The sequence below is a fragment of the Rhipicephalus sanguineus genome, chromosome 4 (genome assembly GCF_013339695.2).
Source record: "Rhipicephalus sanguineus isolate Rsan-2018 chromosome 4, BIME_Rsan_1.4, whole genome shotgun sequence".
Classification (NCBI taxonomy): Eukaryota; Metazoa; Arthropoda; class Arachnida; order Ixodida; family Ixodidae; genus Rhipicephalus; species Rhipicephalus sanguineus.
This window is the reverse complement of record NC_051179.1, coordinates 14856318-14871605: the sequence shown is the minus strand read 5'-3', so window position 1 is coordinate 14871605 and position 15288 is coordinate 14856318. Positions and strand designations below refer to the sequence as shown.

The 15288-nt window shown below is 43.4% G+C and overlaps 1 protein-coding gene across 2 annotated transcripts in view; it reads left to right on the top strand.

Annotated features, from left to right (window-relative positions):
* LOC119389451 (transducin-like enhancer protein 4) overlaps positions 1-15288 on the top strand; it is a 79632-nt gene that overhangs the window by 49401 nt on the left and 14943 nt on the right. For both annotated transcript variants that reach the window (XM_037656717.2, XM_037656716.2), the window contains exons 8-16: positions 109-201; positions 2064-2117; positions 4495-4738; positions 6658-6797; positions 8870-8934; positions 11054-11234; positions 13097-13165; positions 13477-13578; positions 14687-14832. In XM_037656717.2, the coding sequence (XP_037512645.1) occupies positions 109-201; positions 2064-2117; positions 4495-4738; positions 6658-6797; positions 8870-8934; positions 11054-11234; positions 13097-13165; positions 13477-13578; positions 14687-14832 (1094 nt within the window). The remainder of the gene's footprint in view (positions 1-108; positions 202-2063; positions 2118-4494; positions 4739-6657; positions 6798-8869; positions 8935-11053; positions 11235-13096; positions 13166-13476; positions 13579-14686; positions 14833-15288) is intronic.

Here is a 15288-nt window from a genome sequence, read left to right as displayed (position 1 = left end):
TACAAGAAATAAAAGAAAAGTTCTATCATTACGTACATTTCTGTCACATGCTGAAATTCTTCAAAGTGTGCCTAATTATACAGATTCCTCTTCATTTTTTCATATTAGAGAAACTCTATTTCACCTGGTGAGAGAGAGAAATTCCGTGGCCGTTCTCCAGACATCGACCATGACCTCAAGAAGCGCAAGAAAGAGGATAAAGTAAGCATGCTTTCACTGGCATGTTGTGCATGGGGCAGAGCCACTAGTGTGAAATCAAACTGAATTGGTTTCTTTTCTTTTTCTTTTTTTCTTTTTTTTTTTTTTGGAGAGCGATGTTTCTGGAGCCAGTTTAACAACAAGCAGACATACTTTCGATAGAGCAGCAACTTGCTTTGACCGAGACAAGTCCCTTGGTTGAAACATGTTCAGCAACACCCATTGTTGATCTAGTGTTTATAAAGTCGGGACAATATGGTTGTGATATCTCCGAAAGATGAATTGAAGACAGCATAACGCAGTGTGAAACATTGGACCCCGGCTGCTCCAGTGGCAGTGTTCATGCTGTAGAAGTCGGCCAAATTGGCTCACTTCAGAACATTGTTGACATTTTGGGAGCACTTGTACTGCTTGCCTCTATCCTCCAGGTAAGCATAATCGTTTATCGGGGCTAAGAGTGGCACTTCCAAAAGTACTTTTTCCTGCAATGTTTCCAGGACTACACATAAAAGCACAGGTGCTCTCAAAATGTCAGCAGTGGTCTTGAGTGAGCCATTTTTGCTAACTTCTACAGCACAAACACTGTCACTGCTTGAGCCACAGTCCAACATTTCACACTGGCCTATGCTGTCTTCATTTCATCATTCAAAGGTATCACAACTATATCTTCCATCTACAAAGCACACATTTTGAACTTCTTCCATTTCACTGAACATCACCGTATCCACAAAACTGGTAATATGAGGTACTGATTTCTTATCTTGTGAAGCTACTAGATGATATAGCAGTGACTTACTAGAGTTGAACATCAGTATAAGAGGCACTGATGCAACAGACATTTGGGAATGACGGACATACATGGTTGGCCACCCTACCTCTCTCATTAATTGTTTCTAGTTTGTAACAGACACCAGATGTAGAAGACAATCGGTTTTAAAGGACATGTTATTCTTCAGTTAGGATCAAGTCTTTCTTGTAACACACATTTTAACTTTAATTGCACAGTTATTGGCTGCTAACTGCAGTTGCGTCTATTGTGGAAACAAAGGAAAACGACAGGCACATGCGCTCACTGTTTCCTGTTACAGCAAGTGCAGAGTGGGTCAGTCAGCTGTAAAACAGAGAAGTTCCTGCAATGGGAATGCATTGTAGAGGAGCACTTCAACCTTTTCAAGGGTACAAGTGCAGCCACAGACGTAGGCATCTGTCAAGTCTAGAATAACCAGGAGCGTACATTGTGCTCTCCCATTAGTGCAACTCCAAATCAAGAAGCATTGCATATGTTATGTCTGCAAAACTTAAGTGCAGCCAGAGTGTACTATGGACACTATCTCTTGCGCTGTGTTCCGTTAACGACATATCAACGTGGAAAATGCAAGCTAAGCAATCGGCTTCAACTTGGCTGGTGTGAACAAGTTATCATGCGAACTTCCAAGAAAACAAGGCAGTAGCCATGTTGTGCGAGAGATTGGGGAAAACATGAATTGTGTTCTTTGTGTATCAATCCTCCAAGCGAATTGCATAGTGTTAAAACAAATGGTGTATAATAAACATATTGCAAAAGCCTGTAGCCATCTTTCATGCTTATATTAGTCGCAGTATACCTGAAATAGGCGCTGATCAGAAAATGAAAATGTGGTACCCTGCTTATAAGAGACCTCTTGTATCGGGGACAAGAACTGCTTCCCAGTGTGTGTATCTTTATAGAAGAATTCAACTCTACAGCCATCTAGTTTTAATAACCACTAGAAGCTTGATTCCTGGCGGAGCTCTGTGCCAAAAGAAAGCATTAATTAGTCTCTGCTAGTGTCTCCAGGACGTCTGCTTCTATTGAGAAATTAAATGCCAAGCTGGTCTCCTTACAGGACAGTGACGGGGAGAAGAGTGACCAAGAGCTGGTGGTTGACGTCGCCAATGAGGTAAGCATCCAGTTTGCTTTATTCGGCTTGGTAGATAAGCACTACTAGTCTCTGTTCAACATGATTGCATCCAGAAATGACCTTGAGCTCACATTGCTTGCCCAGCTGTAAAAAAATTTCATATATATTGTATTTTGCTATGGTTTCTGTTTATTACCGTGTTTCGGTTAATGGCTAAGTCAGAAGTCTAGTAATGGCTAGTCGGAATAAGTCAGAAGTGCACAGTCCCCTTCACAATTCCAGATAAAAGAATATGATGAAATGGAATGATAGCATCATCTCTCACTGTAAATCTGCCACTTTCCTCTGGGGCAAAATTAACTTTGTTGAGTCTCCATGCTGCAAATGAATGCAGGGGTCATGTTCCGAGACAGTCACTTTAGGTGACAGTGTCACTTTGCGTGGCTCATAATCTTGCTGGTCCAGTGATTGAAATAACTACTTGCCCGCCTTTCCTCAACCAGCCAAGCAGTGTGCACTCAAAGTGGTTGTCTGAGAACACGGCTCCTGGGCTTGTTGGTCAACACTGTCTACATGGACACAAGAAGGAAGGACGCCCATAGCTTCGAGTGTCAGCCGCTCTCATTACTTCTTTTGTCTATGTGATGGCTTGACACCGTACTTGATCCTAATTTAGTTGCTACTGTAAATGTACATGGCGCCCGCCGTGGCAGCTTAGCACTTATAAGGTGTTGTGCTAAGCTCGAGGACACGGGTTCAATTTCTGGCCTTTGTGGTCACATTTCAGTGAGGCATAATGCAAAGAAACAACCGTGTACGTAGATTTAGGTGCATGCTGAAGATCGCCAGGTGGTCAAAGTTGTCACGCAATCTCCCACTACGGTGTACCTCATTATCATTCTAAAAAGACAGGGCGTGCAAACACGGACACAAGAAAGAAGTCAGGACACCACAAACGCCGTATCATTATCATATCATGGTTTTGACACACAACATTACAGAACTTAATAAATATACGTGGTGAAGCATGCAATGTTCATTCAGCACAAAAACTTTTTGTTACAGAAGATTTGTGAAAAGTCTGAATCTCCTCAATGCCTGGGCACATAGTAATACAGAGTCATAGTCTGCAGTAGTATTCATGATTTGTGTGGGGATTTATTTATTTAAATGTAGCATGGTTTAACAGAACAAAAAAAATTATAACCTTTGGCACCAACCTTGCACAACTGTTTCAGCCAAGCGCAGTACACACACGCATAGCAAGCTGGTCAAAAGTAGTAAATCTGTCTGCTTGCTTATATTAAAATGCTCAGTGACCGGGCTTCTTTTGTGCTGATTACGTGATGTACCACTACCTGTTGCCAGGCTACTTAGTTACCATTGTTATAGTGTGACACGACTTGAAATGATGGGCAGAAACCACAAGGCATGAAAAAGTGATTCTGCATATCTGCCATCATCCAGGATTAATCTGAATGCTGGCTAATCCTTCCGATTGTACGGCCATGGCCATAAATCTCCCCCCAAAACAGCTCCAACCCTACCGCAATAAATAACATAATAAAAACAAAGGAGAGTGGTTCTAAACTCTTCTGGTGTTCAGCAATCCCAACAGCTTTCCAGAGGGTCTCTGGGACCCTACCCCTGCCTCACTGATATAAAGAGGGGGGCCTCTAGTTCTGCCTTTAATCAAATGAGCATTGCAGCCGCGTTTTCATGTGGCCTTTGTTATTTACATTTCTTCGTGTTATCTTTAAAGTTTAAAGAACTAACAATAACACATACATAGAGAAGCGATTTTTTTTCTTTTTCGTGCATTGTCATGCAGCGCGCACCTTCCGTTTGACTGCTGTTTTAGGCACCACAGGACATAAACAGTGTCTTAATGCGAACGAACGGTTGTACATACAAAAGTTTTAGTTTTCGCAATATCAGACAGACCTGAATAAAGTTTTTTCCATTCCGTTCGCCATAGTACATCAATGTTGTGCAGTGAAGAGTACTAAAAGTGAGAAGGGGCCATTATAGATGTCACAGGACGCAGCACTTTTTGTCCCTTGATTACACATGTGTGTGTGCACCTTATAATTACGAGCACCAGTATGATCGCCAGCATTTAAGACTTTTACCGGCAATCATTCAGAGGTTCTATGACGTTGCTGCGACCCCTAGAAACAATAATATCCGCAAGTTTTCTTTCTTGATGCATCATAGCAGTAAATTGGGCCAGAGAATACGGGACAAGAAAAGGGAGACATAGGCGATCACAACTAAAAAGAACCAACTAGCCCAGCAATAGGTTTTGAACCCTTTGGCACACATGAAAGACATTTGTCTCTCGAGCTGTGTCTTGGGAAGTAGGCCAGAGTGCTGAGACGTATTTTCACAAGTGTTGTATGGAATGATGTGGCAGGACTCTGTGGGTGCACCTAACGGGGCCCTGTCGCCACGAGAGAATGGCACAGACAAGGGCCTCAAGAAGGAGCCCCACGGGTCTCCCCATTCGAGCGTCTCCTCCAACTCGAGCACGCCATCCTCCTCCAAGCACAAGGAAGGGGCTGGAGACAAGGGAGGGGGCACACCAACACCCAAGGCAGCCACGCCCACTGGAGCTGCACCATCTTCTTCCCACAAAGGTGCCAAGGCTGCTGCCCTCGGTACGGATCACCCCTGTACCAGTGGTTCTCAAATGGAAGTCCACCGGGACACATCTGGGGACCATGATGTTATTGTACTGCATTATTTTCGACAAAGTTGCATATTTTTGTGCACACCATTCAATGAAGCACTTTTCTTAGTTGTACAACTGTTTCCTTCTTTCTCTAAAAAGCAGGCAAGAAAAGATTCCAGTTGCTCTGTTGAATGATGTTCAGCAAGAATGCAATCTTGATGAGAAATTGTAGTGCTAACATAGAGCCGTGAGTGTAAGCTCGTATATATAAAGTTTTTAGAATAAAACCTTGGTGCCATTCCACTCTGTGAAGGTGAATGAGAGCAGAGGAGCTGAGGGGCGCAAGGTCTCCTTCGGGAATTGTCTAAGGGATGCGTAAGCACAGGGTTTCATTGTTGGTTGCAGATGCGTAAGCGCGGGGTTTCATTGTTGGTTGCAGCCTTTCCCAGAGCGCTGTTTTCACATGGCATTGTCATCTTCTTTGCAATGTTCATCAGCATTTTGAGCAGCGCCTTAAAAGACTCATTTGTACAATGCATGTATGGGATGACATTTTTGCAAAGGATCAATTTTCTTGATTTGCACAATTGTCCATGTTGGCTTTATATGTTGTCCAGTAGAGGGCTTTTATTCCACCCCCACAAAAGTCAACGACGCGTCGCATTTAGACTCCATCGAAATGTGGGAACATCTGTGTACCTAGGTGCACGTGCAAGAGTCCCGAGTGGACAAAGATTCATCCGGAGTCCCCCACTACGACATGCCTAATAATCATGTCATGGTTTTGGCACATAAAATCCCAGAAATTATTATTATAGTTTGATGTTCAGTATTGATTGGGATGTCTTAAATTATGTCACTTTCTTGCATTGTTGCGGTCCATGAATGCGTTCACTTACATCACATTGTTCATTAGAGTCGTGTATTTTTCTTTGATCGTCTGCATGCCATGAAAATTGGCTCTATTATCTGCACAAGTCTATGGTACGTTCCTCTCTTCGCCTTTTATAAGCTTTATTGCCCATGCAATGCAAGGCCTTCAGAATGAGCTAGTGCCCTTGTTGACCTGCATAACAAGCATATCATGCCATAGTCTTGTCTTGTTTACATTCGCTTTGGTACATGATAATGCAGATGAGACACGAGACAAAGGAGGCTAATGACAAGCACTACTGATTCATGTCTCTTTTTAACAGTGGAGTTCTTTAAGGTCGAGGTTAGTGGAAAATTCCTACAGAGCGTTTGCATCTCCCAACGAGTATGTGCCCCAGAAATTGGGCAAGCTCCACTACTCACCTCCGGTCCACTAAAAATGAGGAAGCTGTCTATAACTAGAATGTTCGGCGATGGCTACAGTTGTGCACTCTCCAGAAGATGGACGGGCAGGGCAGGTCAGGGAGAGAAAGCCAAGGGCAGACAGAGGAGAGAAGTGCAAACACTTCGGCATTCCATTCCCAGGATTCCACTTCGCAGTATGTGCAAACGGCAACACTGTCGGCGAAAGTTTGTGGACAAGCAAGCCTCTTCATGAATTGTGTGCACCTCACTCACAATATAGAACAGCTGTACGTTACATGTGTTGCAAGAATTGTTTTGCGACTTTGGATAGGAAGACTGGGCCTTTGTAGTTTTGCCACCATCTGCCTACACAAAGTCGAGCTATGAAATAGCAATATGACGCCACCAGCTCCACTGTTCAACCATTTTTTGAGACATTAAGTCAGTGAAACTACTTGAATTTTTTCTCATCTCTTGTCACGCACTGGTCATCTTGATGAAAGTATTTTCAAATTTCCCTTCTTGGTGAGCTTGCGTCTGTGTTATATTGGGCCTTCATTCTAAGTGAAGCCTTTTGCTGAGAAAAGCATAAGCTGACCGATAGTGAAGGCAGCCGTTCCCTTACAGGACCACCATACCCGTACCCTCTGCATGGCGGCGGACCCGGTGCCCATGGCATGCCAGCTGATCTCAGTGCCGCAGCCTATCCACAAGGTGTTCTGCACAACAGTATTGCACCAGGGCTCAACTCGTACTCGAGAGGACTGGTGAGGGCGTTTCCCTACACAACATTTTCATTGAAAACCTGTGCATAAAGTTGATAAAAGCACCACATTATTTCAAGGAATACTGTTACTTGAGCTGGTTGGTGTGGAAGTTCCTGGTGAAAATCCAGGGCAGCCTATAGGCAAGGATGACGAAAGGGCACACCGTTTTTAAGGCAAAATACTTTTCTTTGGCTTTTTCGGCTATATTGATTTTAAAGGGCCACTGAAGAGGAACGGGAAGCTGAGCTGGAATGAAAAATAGACCTTCAGGAAAATGTGCAGTCTTTGTTGGTGAAAAAAGATGACTCATTAGTGGCAAAATTCGTAACCAAAGGCAAGATATCTCCTTCAGTTTCCCTCGCCCCAGATTCAGCATTGAAGCAGTGTCATCACGGATTTCATTGCTCTCATCGAATCGGAGGGCGACACGATATGTCAATGCGTGCGTGAATGGCCGCTGCATGGGCACTGCTTCGGTGTTTGCCATAATGGATGTCGTCGCCAACGCTTGCCCTTGCTATGAAGATCTCACCAGGGAAGCAAAATTGAATTTCAGCCACTTCAGTGAAATGGAATGCAAAATGATTCTCCATGTTCGCGCGACAGATGTTCTTGATGGTGAGCCTGCAGCTGTGCCGACAGGAAGTGAAGCCTTGTTTTCATTGCTAAAAAGCAAGGCGTCCAGTTGCCGAATGCTGTTTATGTGCAGGCATATTTTGTTTTGCATTTTTAATAGCAGCGATGAATAGCTCTCTACCACTTGCGGCCAGACCCTGTTTGTGATCTCCAATGTCACAAACGGCTATATTAGTCAGGTGCAACTTTAGAAGACAGTGGCATTTCCACCTTAGTGCAGATGCGCAGAAGCTTGTGCCAGTGAGTGCGCGCTCTAGACTGATGTCATGAGCCACACAGTCAGTGTCTGAGAACATTGCCAAGTTCATGAGTAGGAGAATTTCTTTAGTCGTGGAGGCAATCGGCTGCTGCGTTTCAGTCATCTGGGCCCTTCAGTGATCTGGGCTCTTTTGCCTTCTCAAATTGTATCCAACTATAGTGTGAGAAATTTCGAGGGGTGTCAGCACCCATCCTTCAGCTTTCCGCTATTTCCTCACTTATTGAAAATCTGTACGCAGTAAGAATGGCGTGACTGTGATCACAATAGATAACATACTATTAAAGCTCAACTTTCTGTTTCTCTTTAGTTTTCCTTTAAAGTGAATGGTTGGAGGAGTATCTGAGCCACATGAAGTAAACAAGCAAAAATTTTTAAACCCAAGCTTGCAGCCATAAACGCCACTGTTGCCATGCAAGGATCATCATCGTGCTTGTCATCTTAATCACCACTGCGCTCTCATGCCATCTCCCAAAACTTGATATGTATGGTAGTTTGTGCCAATTGCCAAACACTGTTACTGATGTCAGGCGTAGACTTCGAAAGTGTATTGATAGTGTCTATATTTAATTTTTGCAGTTTGGATGAGCTGTTTTCTTATGTTGACAATCTTCTTTGATTTGTTTGTGCAAAAACTTGTTACTGTTTTAAATTTTGTTTAGCTTTGCAGTCGTGTGTGCGCATACTCATTAATTTTTTTATGTACAATAGACTTGATAATTCATATTTGATGGGACCCCAGGATTTCGTTTCAATTATCAGGTTTGTAATTGATTTTTAAGGCGCAAAGGAGGACATACACAAGATAGGACACGGGACGGAGGCGCTCCGTCCCGTGACTTATCTTGTGTATGTCCTCCTTTGCGCCTTAAAAATCAATTATGAACGTTCACCAACTCGCCCAACAAAAAGTTCTCCTAAAAAGAATTATCAGGTGCAGGCATAAGTATGACTCGGGGTCACATTTCGGGAAAAGCAGAGATGGAAGATTATCATGTACATTACTGCCATTTAACTTCCTGTTTTTTTCTGCTCATGGTTATGAACAAGTTAGGGCCACCATCTTAATATTGTCTTCCAAAGTGTAACACTTGGGAAGACCGTGCCTTGTCTGTTGCAGTGTTGTCATTATTTTTCTGATACTTTAATAACCTGACCTTAGTTTATGGCTGCAATGCAGGTTGGCTATGAGTCACATCCATCGATGCGAGGACCTGGATTCGGCTCCATACCGGGAGGAAAACCGTGAGTCTCAGAAGTTTTTTTTTTTAGCAATCACTCCAGTAAAAAAAGGGAAGATGTAACTCCTTGTCACAAATGCAGTTTTGCATGTACTAATTACAGTCTATTAGTAAAATACTTTGTAATTGAGGCCTAATAGAAAGGGGAGTTTCCTTGGCTAGACCTGTGTGCAGCTGGCTCTTTACATTGTAAATTACAAACCTTGCACTTTTGGTTTTCAAAACATTTCCTCTTTATGACATTACCATATTTTCTGGCATATAACCCTTACCAAAAAATGGGAAAATGTGATTAAAAAGTGGGGGTGTGGGTTACGTTCAGGGGTTATATGCATAGTCTTGTTTTTTCTTTTTGTAAAGTTAAAGTTAGGGGTGCTGGTTATATGCGAGGAAATATGGTATACTTTTGTAGGAAATTCAAGATGTATGCTCTTTTGTTAGGGATGGGAAAGTAGCCAATATTCTCTAACTGGAAAAGGATGAATAGCAATGGTGAACTATCCACCAAGGCTTTCCTGCGTTATGACAGGAATGAATATCAAGTTGACTGCTACACTTATTGTACAGTCTAGCCTGCATATATATAACCCTCATATAACGAATTATTTTGTATGTCGAACAGTTGGAATATCCCCTTGAATATATTTTCCATATGTAAAATACAGTAAGACTTCATTAATTCAAAGTAAGCGGGTTTCCGAATTAACGAAACGTACAAAAATTCGGTATGCAAGGAACTTTGAATTACTGAAAGTAATCAGAGGTGGTCGTTTGCTTTGCCTGCTAGTTTGCGGCCCCAAGGGTTATGTTTTTCAGCAGTACCCGGTCCCAATTTTGCCGCAAACCCTGGGAAACGGTGGGCCTCGCTGCTGCCTTCGAAAAAAAAGAAAAGAAAATTGGTCTCGTGGTCAGCTGAAATGCACGCCTGCGGAAAAGAAGACTTGCTTCACTGCAGCACAGTGGTGACACTTGGGCAGCATGTTACGTGCTCCTCATATTGTCAGCGCGTCATGACACAACCATTCGCCCATTCTTTATGGTGAAATAAAGAATTGAATAATGGCCAGTGCGACTGAATTTGCAATGTGTTCTGGCTGGAAAACATGATCATTGAAGTTTTCGAAATAGGCGTTGCAGACAAGAACTCCGCCAGCAGTGCAAGTGCGCAAATTGCTGGAGCAACCGCCAATCGGAGGTTTGCATACACCACGAATTCCGTCACGCCGTCCTTTATTATTTTCTTTATTTTGACAGGAAGAATGGGTAAATCATGACGCACTGACATTGCGAGAAGCATGCGACATGCTGCCCGCCTGTCACCACTGTGTTGCAGTGAAGCGTGTCTTCTTTTCTGCAGGTGCACATTTCAGGGTGCTTCAGCTGTCACTCATTAGTATCACTACAATGCATTGCCTTGTGGCTTCTAAGGGCAGTCGTTTCCACGTACTGGCGGCGAAATCGGGATCAGGAATTGGCACATTGCACCCAAGGTTTCAGAATTAACCGGACTGGTACTGACTGCCGCTTCAAATTATCCACTCAAATTTACATTGCAAAACATGGGACCGCGGAAATCCTTTGAAATAACAGTTTGCATTAATGAGGTTTTACTGTATTGCATTTGTCAAACTACCTGTATATAGAACTCTTTGGGGATCCCCTTCACATTCGATAAATCTGGTTTTGACTATTATTTGTATAGTGGTGATTTTACTTCGTTCTGCTGAAACTATTTAGTGCTGCTAAACACTTCGTGATTAACAATTGAAAATGCTGTATACATGCACTGAAATATTAGTTCATTAGCAATTCTTTGTTAAACAAACAAAACTGTACATTTTCGAAGTGTCTTCATATGTAAGAGCACATACACAAGAGAGTGAGACAGACAGTCAGGACAGCACTTTCCTTGCTCCCTTGATTCTTTTTGTGAATGTGCTCTTGCTCTTTAAGATCTTTTAAAAATGATTATCATTAACTAGTCCTACTCACCATGTTGATGATAACAGTGCATGTGTTGGCATTAACCAGCAGTTTTGGTGGGGTGGCTTTCTCTCACCTTTCCGCACAGTATGGTAGGAAAGTTCTGATATTTGAGTGGACAAACGATGTGTTTTGTGCAGGGCATATTCATTTCACGTGAGTGCTGAAGGTCAGATGCAGCCAGTGCCATTTCCACCAGATGCACTGATAGGGGCAGGCATTCCACGACACGCACGGCAGATCAACACACTGGCCCACGGAGAAGTAGTGTGTGCTGTCACCATAAGCAACCCAACCAAATATGTCTACACAGGAGGCAAGGTATGTGGTTACCATTCAGTTTCTTGTGCGCACTGTTTCTGAAAAAACAGAAAATGTCATCAAACTCTGCTAACTAGATGGCACACTTACACACGTGCAGATGTTTGCTGCTGTAGCTTTTGCTTAATTGCCACTGAACGTTATTTAGACATTACCTTCACTTGGCACTTCACCTTGACTTGAGAAATTCAATGGCAGTGCTGCGCGTCATTGGAAGCAATTACTGCACTTCATCGACGCACCTCGAGAAGTGTAGTCTTTTTCAGTCAAGGAGCAGTGCTGTGCTCCTCTCAGTGACGTGAAAGACTACCTTCGAGTCAAGGATAGTTTGTGCGTGCTGAGGTAGGTGTATGGAGTAAGAACTTGTTGAGGGCTTCCATAAGAATGACCTTATTTTCACCTATGTGAGATACACATAGCTAGATGCACTATTTTGCAGAAACAGTGATGATGGAGTGGTATAAGTGCCAGTGGTTTCTCTTTGCAATGTCTGAGGCTGGCAGCTCTTCGAGGCATAGCTGTAGATTTATAAAACTTCAACTGCCTAATGCCTAACTGTGGTAAACTGCATCTTCATTGCTTCACAAGCGCTACTGTTAAACAAATGAAGTTGGCTTGATGCAGATATTGCTCTGGTAGCTTTTCTGGGGGATTTTTTTAGACCTGTTAATATGTAGTATTAACTGCAGGTATAGCAGAACTTGATAGCAGTGCTAATACTTTGCAAATATTACTTACCGGGACGTCTACTGTAAGCAAGCAATCTTGTGTAGAAAAAACAAACCCCCTGTGTAGCCAGTGTTGCTTTATCACATTTGTGTGTGGTAAGGGTTTCCTTGCTTGGCATGTAAGAAAGCCAGGCATACAAACTCTTAATTAGAAAGAATTTTGAGGTGTAGAGGTGCTGCATCTATAAAGTGGTGATATTTTTCTCATTTCAATCAAATCTTTCTCTCTCTCTCTCTCAGAAATGTTCAGTGTTTACTGTGTCCTTAAAAGGATCATGAAACACCCTTCATTCTTAATGAAGAAACACATCCTGCAGAAAGCAGACACTGCTATGAATGGCTCAGCGAAATCTTGCAGTCGTGTGCGGCAAGGAGAGTTTAGAAGCGGAGCTCGAAGTTACCGTTTTATCAGGCCCTCTTTTTGTATGAAGGCCTGTACTCACCCTCTTTGGAGCTGCTGGTGCCTGCTGTTTGATGGCGAACAGCACATGTCATGCTATTGGCTAATAGCCAACCTCAATCAAGAAGTTGTTTGGATCATATGCGCTTCTTGCCACAGGGTGCCACATGTGCTGGCGCTGCGCTCCATAATTTGCTAAAATTGCATAGTCACCACACCAGCACCAGCAGGAATCAGAACAGGAGAAAGCGATCGTGTTTCATCACATGTGCTCAAGGTCACGACGCGCACTGACGTAATTTCTTTCCCCTGTGCCTGTGTAGCTTCCAGCATTGTTGTCGGGATGAGAGAAGAGAGAAAGCGCTTAATTAAATCGTGCAAGAAATCTCTGTTTTTCCACTCGTTCTTGACAGAGAGAGAATTAAACTTTATTGTCTGACCAGGCGCGCGTTGTCTTCGCCCAGAGGTGGGTGACTTCCCTATTCCAGGTAGCCATGGCTTGCAATTCGAAAAATTTTTGCACCAATTGATTTGTGAGGCAACAAACTCCAACGCTGAGGTCATTCGATGATTACTTGGAAAAGCCTTTCACGACCCATTTAACGCAGCACATGATGTACTACTGAACGTTCAGGTGTCTTGGAGTGCAACTGTCTTTTCTTTGCTTGCTGGAAACGAGTTTGTGCAGTCTTGGCTAAGTGCCACTTACATATCCACTATGATGCTCTCTTCAGGGCTGTGTCAAGGTCTGGGACATCAGCCAGCCAGGCTCCAAAAGCCCCGTCTCTCAGCTGGACTGCCTGGTAAGGATTTTTATGACCAATGTTTTGTGTAAGGGCGTAGGAACGGAACTGTGCATGTGCACAACCCCCTCCTTCTGAGAGTTTGCACACATAGCTGGAGTACATTGCCAGGAATGATATATGTGGTGTTTGTGTGTTTTCTTTTACCTTGTACCTTTCTTTGTCAAGCTGAGGTCACAGTGTAGTCATTCTACCTAGTAAAGTGAACTAATTAATCAGTAGATGGTTTGCACACATTACTACTTTGCCACCGCTTTTGAATAGCACAGAGAGCGCCTCTGTACACAGTAACTTTTGTGTTTGTGTTGCAGCAAAGGGACAACTACATCCGGTCTTGCAAGCTCCTTCCTGATGGACGAACACTCATAGTTGGCGGCGAAGCCAGCACTATCTCCATTTGGGATTTGGCAGCTGTGAGTAACCAGGACACTGTTTCTTGCATCACACATTATAGCAAGCCTTTTTCAGATACAATATAATGGGTACCAAATGTAGAAAACTGTCATGCTCGACAGTGAAAGGCAGCATGGTGTCTCAAGAACATGGCTGAAAGCACATTTTTCTTTCTTTAGTTTGTTTTCATCATTGGCTGCTCTTTTGTCTTTCTATTTTCACCATATAGCGCTCTGAAAACAGTGTTCCTGAAGTTCTTTAAGGGTCCCTGCAACACTTTTTCAGCATGGTCAGAAAACGCTCCCGATCGGTAGTCAAGGCTTTCAAGAACACGCGAGCCAAAAATTATAGCGCAGCATGCAGCCTGGGATTTACAATGAATTCTCAGTCAGCTGGAAAGCAATTCCTCTTCTCTCGACAGAATTTATGCTTACGGCATCACTGCCACTGGCCACTCCATCGGCCGATTTGAACATGGTGCGCTCGGTAGTTACTGCGGCCGCCGCGGGAGGCCGTCACTTGCCCGCGCACGCGATCGCACTGAGAGTAGGCCGCGCGTTCAAAGGGGGAAAAAAAAAGAATAAAAAGTGCTCAAGGTCATGAGGCGCGCGTGACATACCTTCTTCCCCCGTGCCACCCCTCCCTGCTTAGCTTCCAGCGCTTTCATCAGGACGAGAGAGGAGAGAAAGCAATTACAGCGTGCAACAAATCTTTGTAACTCAGCTCGTACTGGACTGTTTCTAAAAATTTTGCAGTGGTCGATTCGTGAGGTAATAAACTCCTTTAATGAAGCCATTCCATGGCTATTTGGAATAGTGTTGCAGGGCCCCTTTAATGCTCATACAATTATTCTGAATATGGGTTTGTCAAGAGTACCTGTATTACAGTATATGTTTGCAGTTATTTGTCAGTCCACTCAGTACTGTCTGGCCTTGCCATGTCAAAAGTTTTTCTGTACATTCTCATTTCCCATACAGATCTGTACCTCAGTATATCACTGGGGATGTAGCTATGTATAGATTTTGAAAATCTATTTCTAGATTTCATTTTGTCCTCTTTTATTACTATTGCATTGCTTTATGTCTCAACGTCATCGGTGCCTAATCGTACGAACCTGACCTGTTGCAGCCAACCCCACGCATCAAGGCTGAGCTCACCTCAAATGCTCCGGCATGCTATGCCCTGGCCATCAGCCCTGACTCAAAGGTTTGCTTCAGCTGCTGCTCAGATGGAAACATTGCTGTCTGGGACCTGCACAATCAGACACTTGTAAGGTGCGCATTTCATTCTGCTTTTCATATAGCATGGCTGTTGACTATCGTGTTGAGAGGTACATGGGCGTCAGTTACGGGAAGGCAGGGGGTCATAAGATTATGCAAACAGACAATCTTACTTGTTTCACACCAAATTTGCATATGTAGGTAGGCCAATGCTATGAGAAAAGATCTTATGTGCCGAGTATTTTCAACACACTGAGCTTGGTACACTTTTAAAAGCTGTGTCAAACTAGAGTGCATAGGCTTGGTTTCACATTTGTGAAGGTCTTGCCGTTAAGCTGTGCCGAAACTTAGTCCAAGGACATTGCCCTAAAGCTGCTAACTTTCAGCGCAGGTACATGGTACAAGGTGCAAATTGCGAGTACACATGTTCTTTCGTTTGTTCGCAATATTTTTACTCTTTGAAGCACCTCGGTTGGCAGGTCACTGCTGCAGACATGTTCAACATGCCTT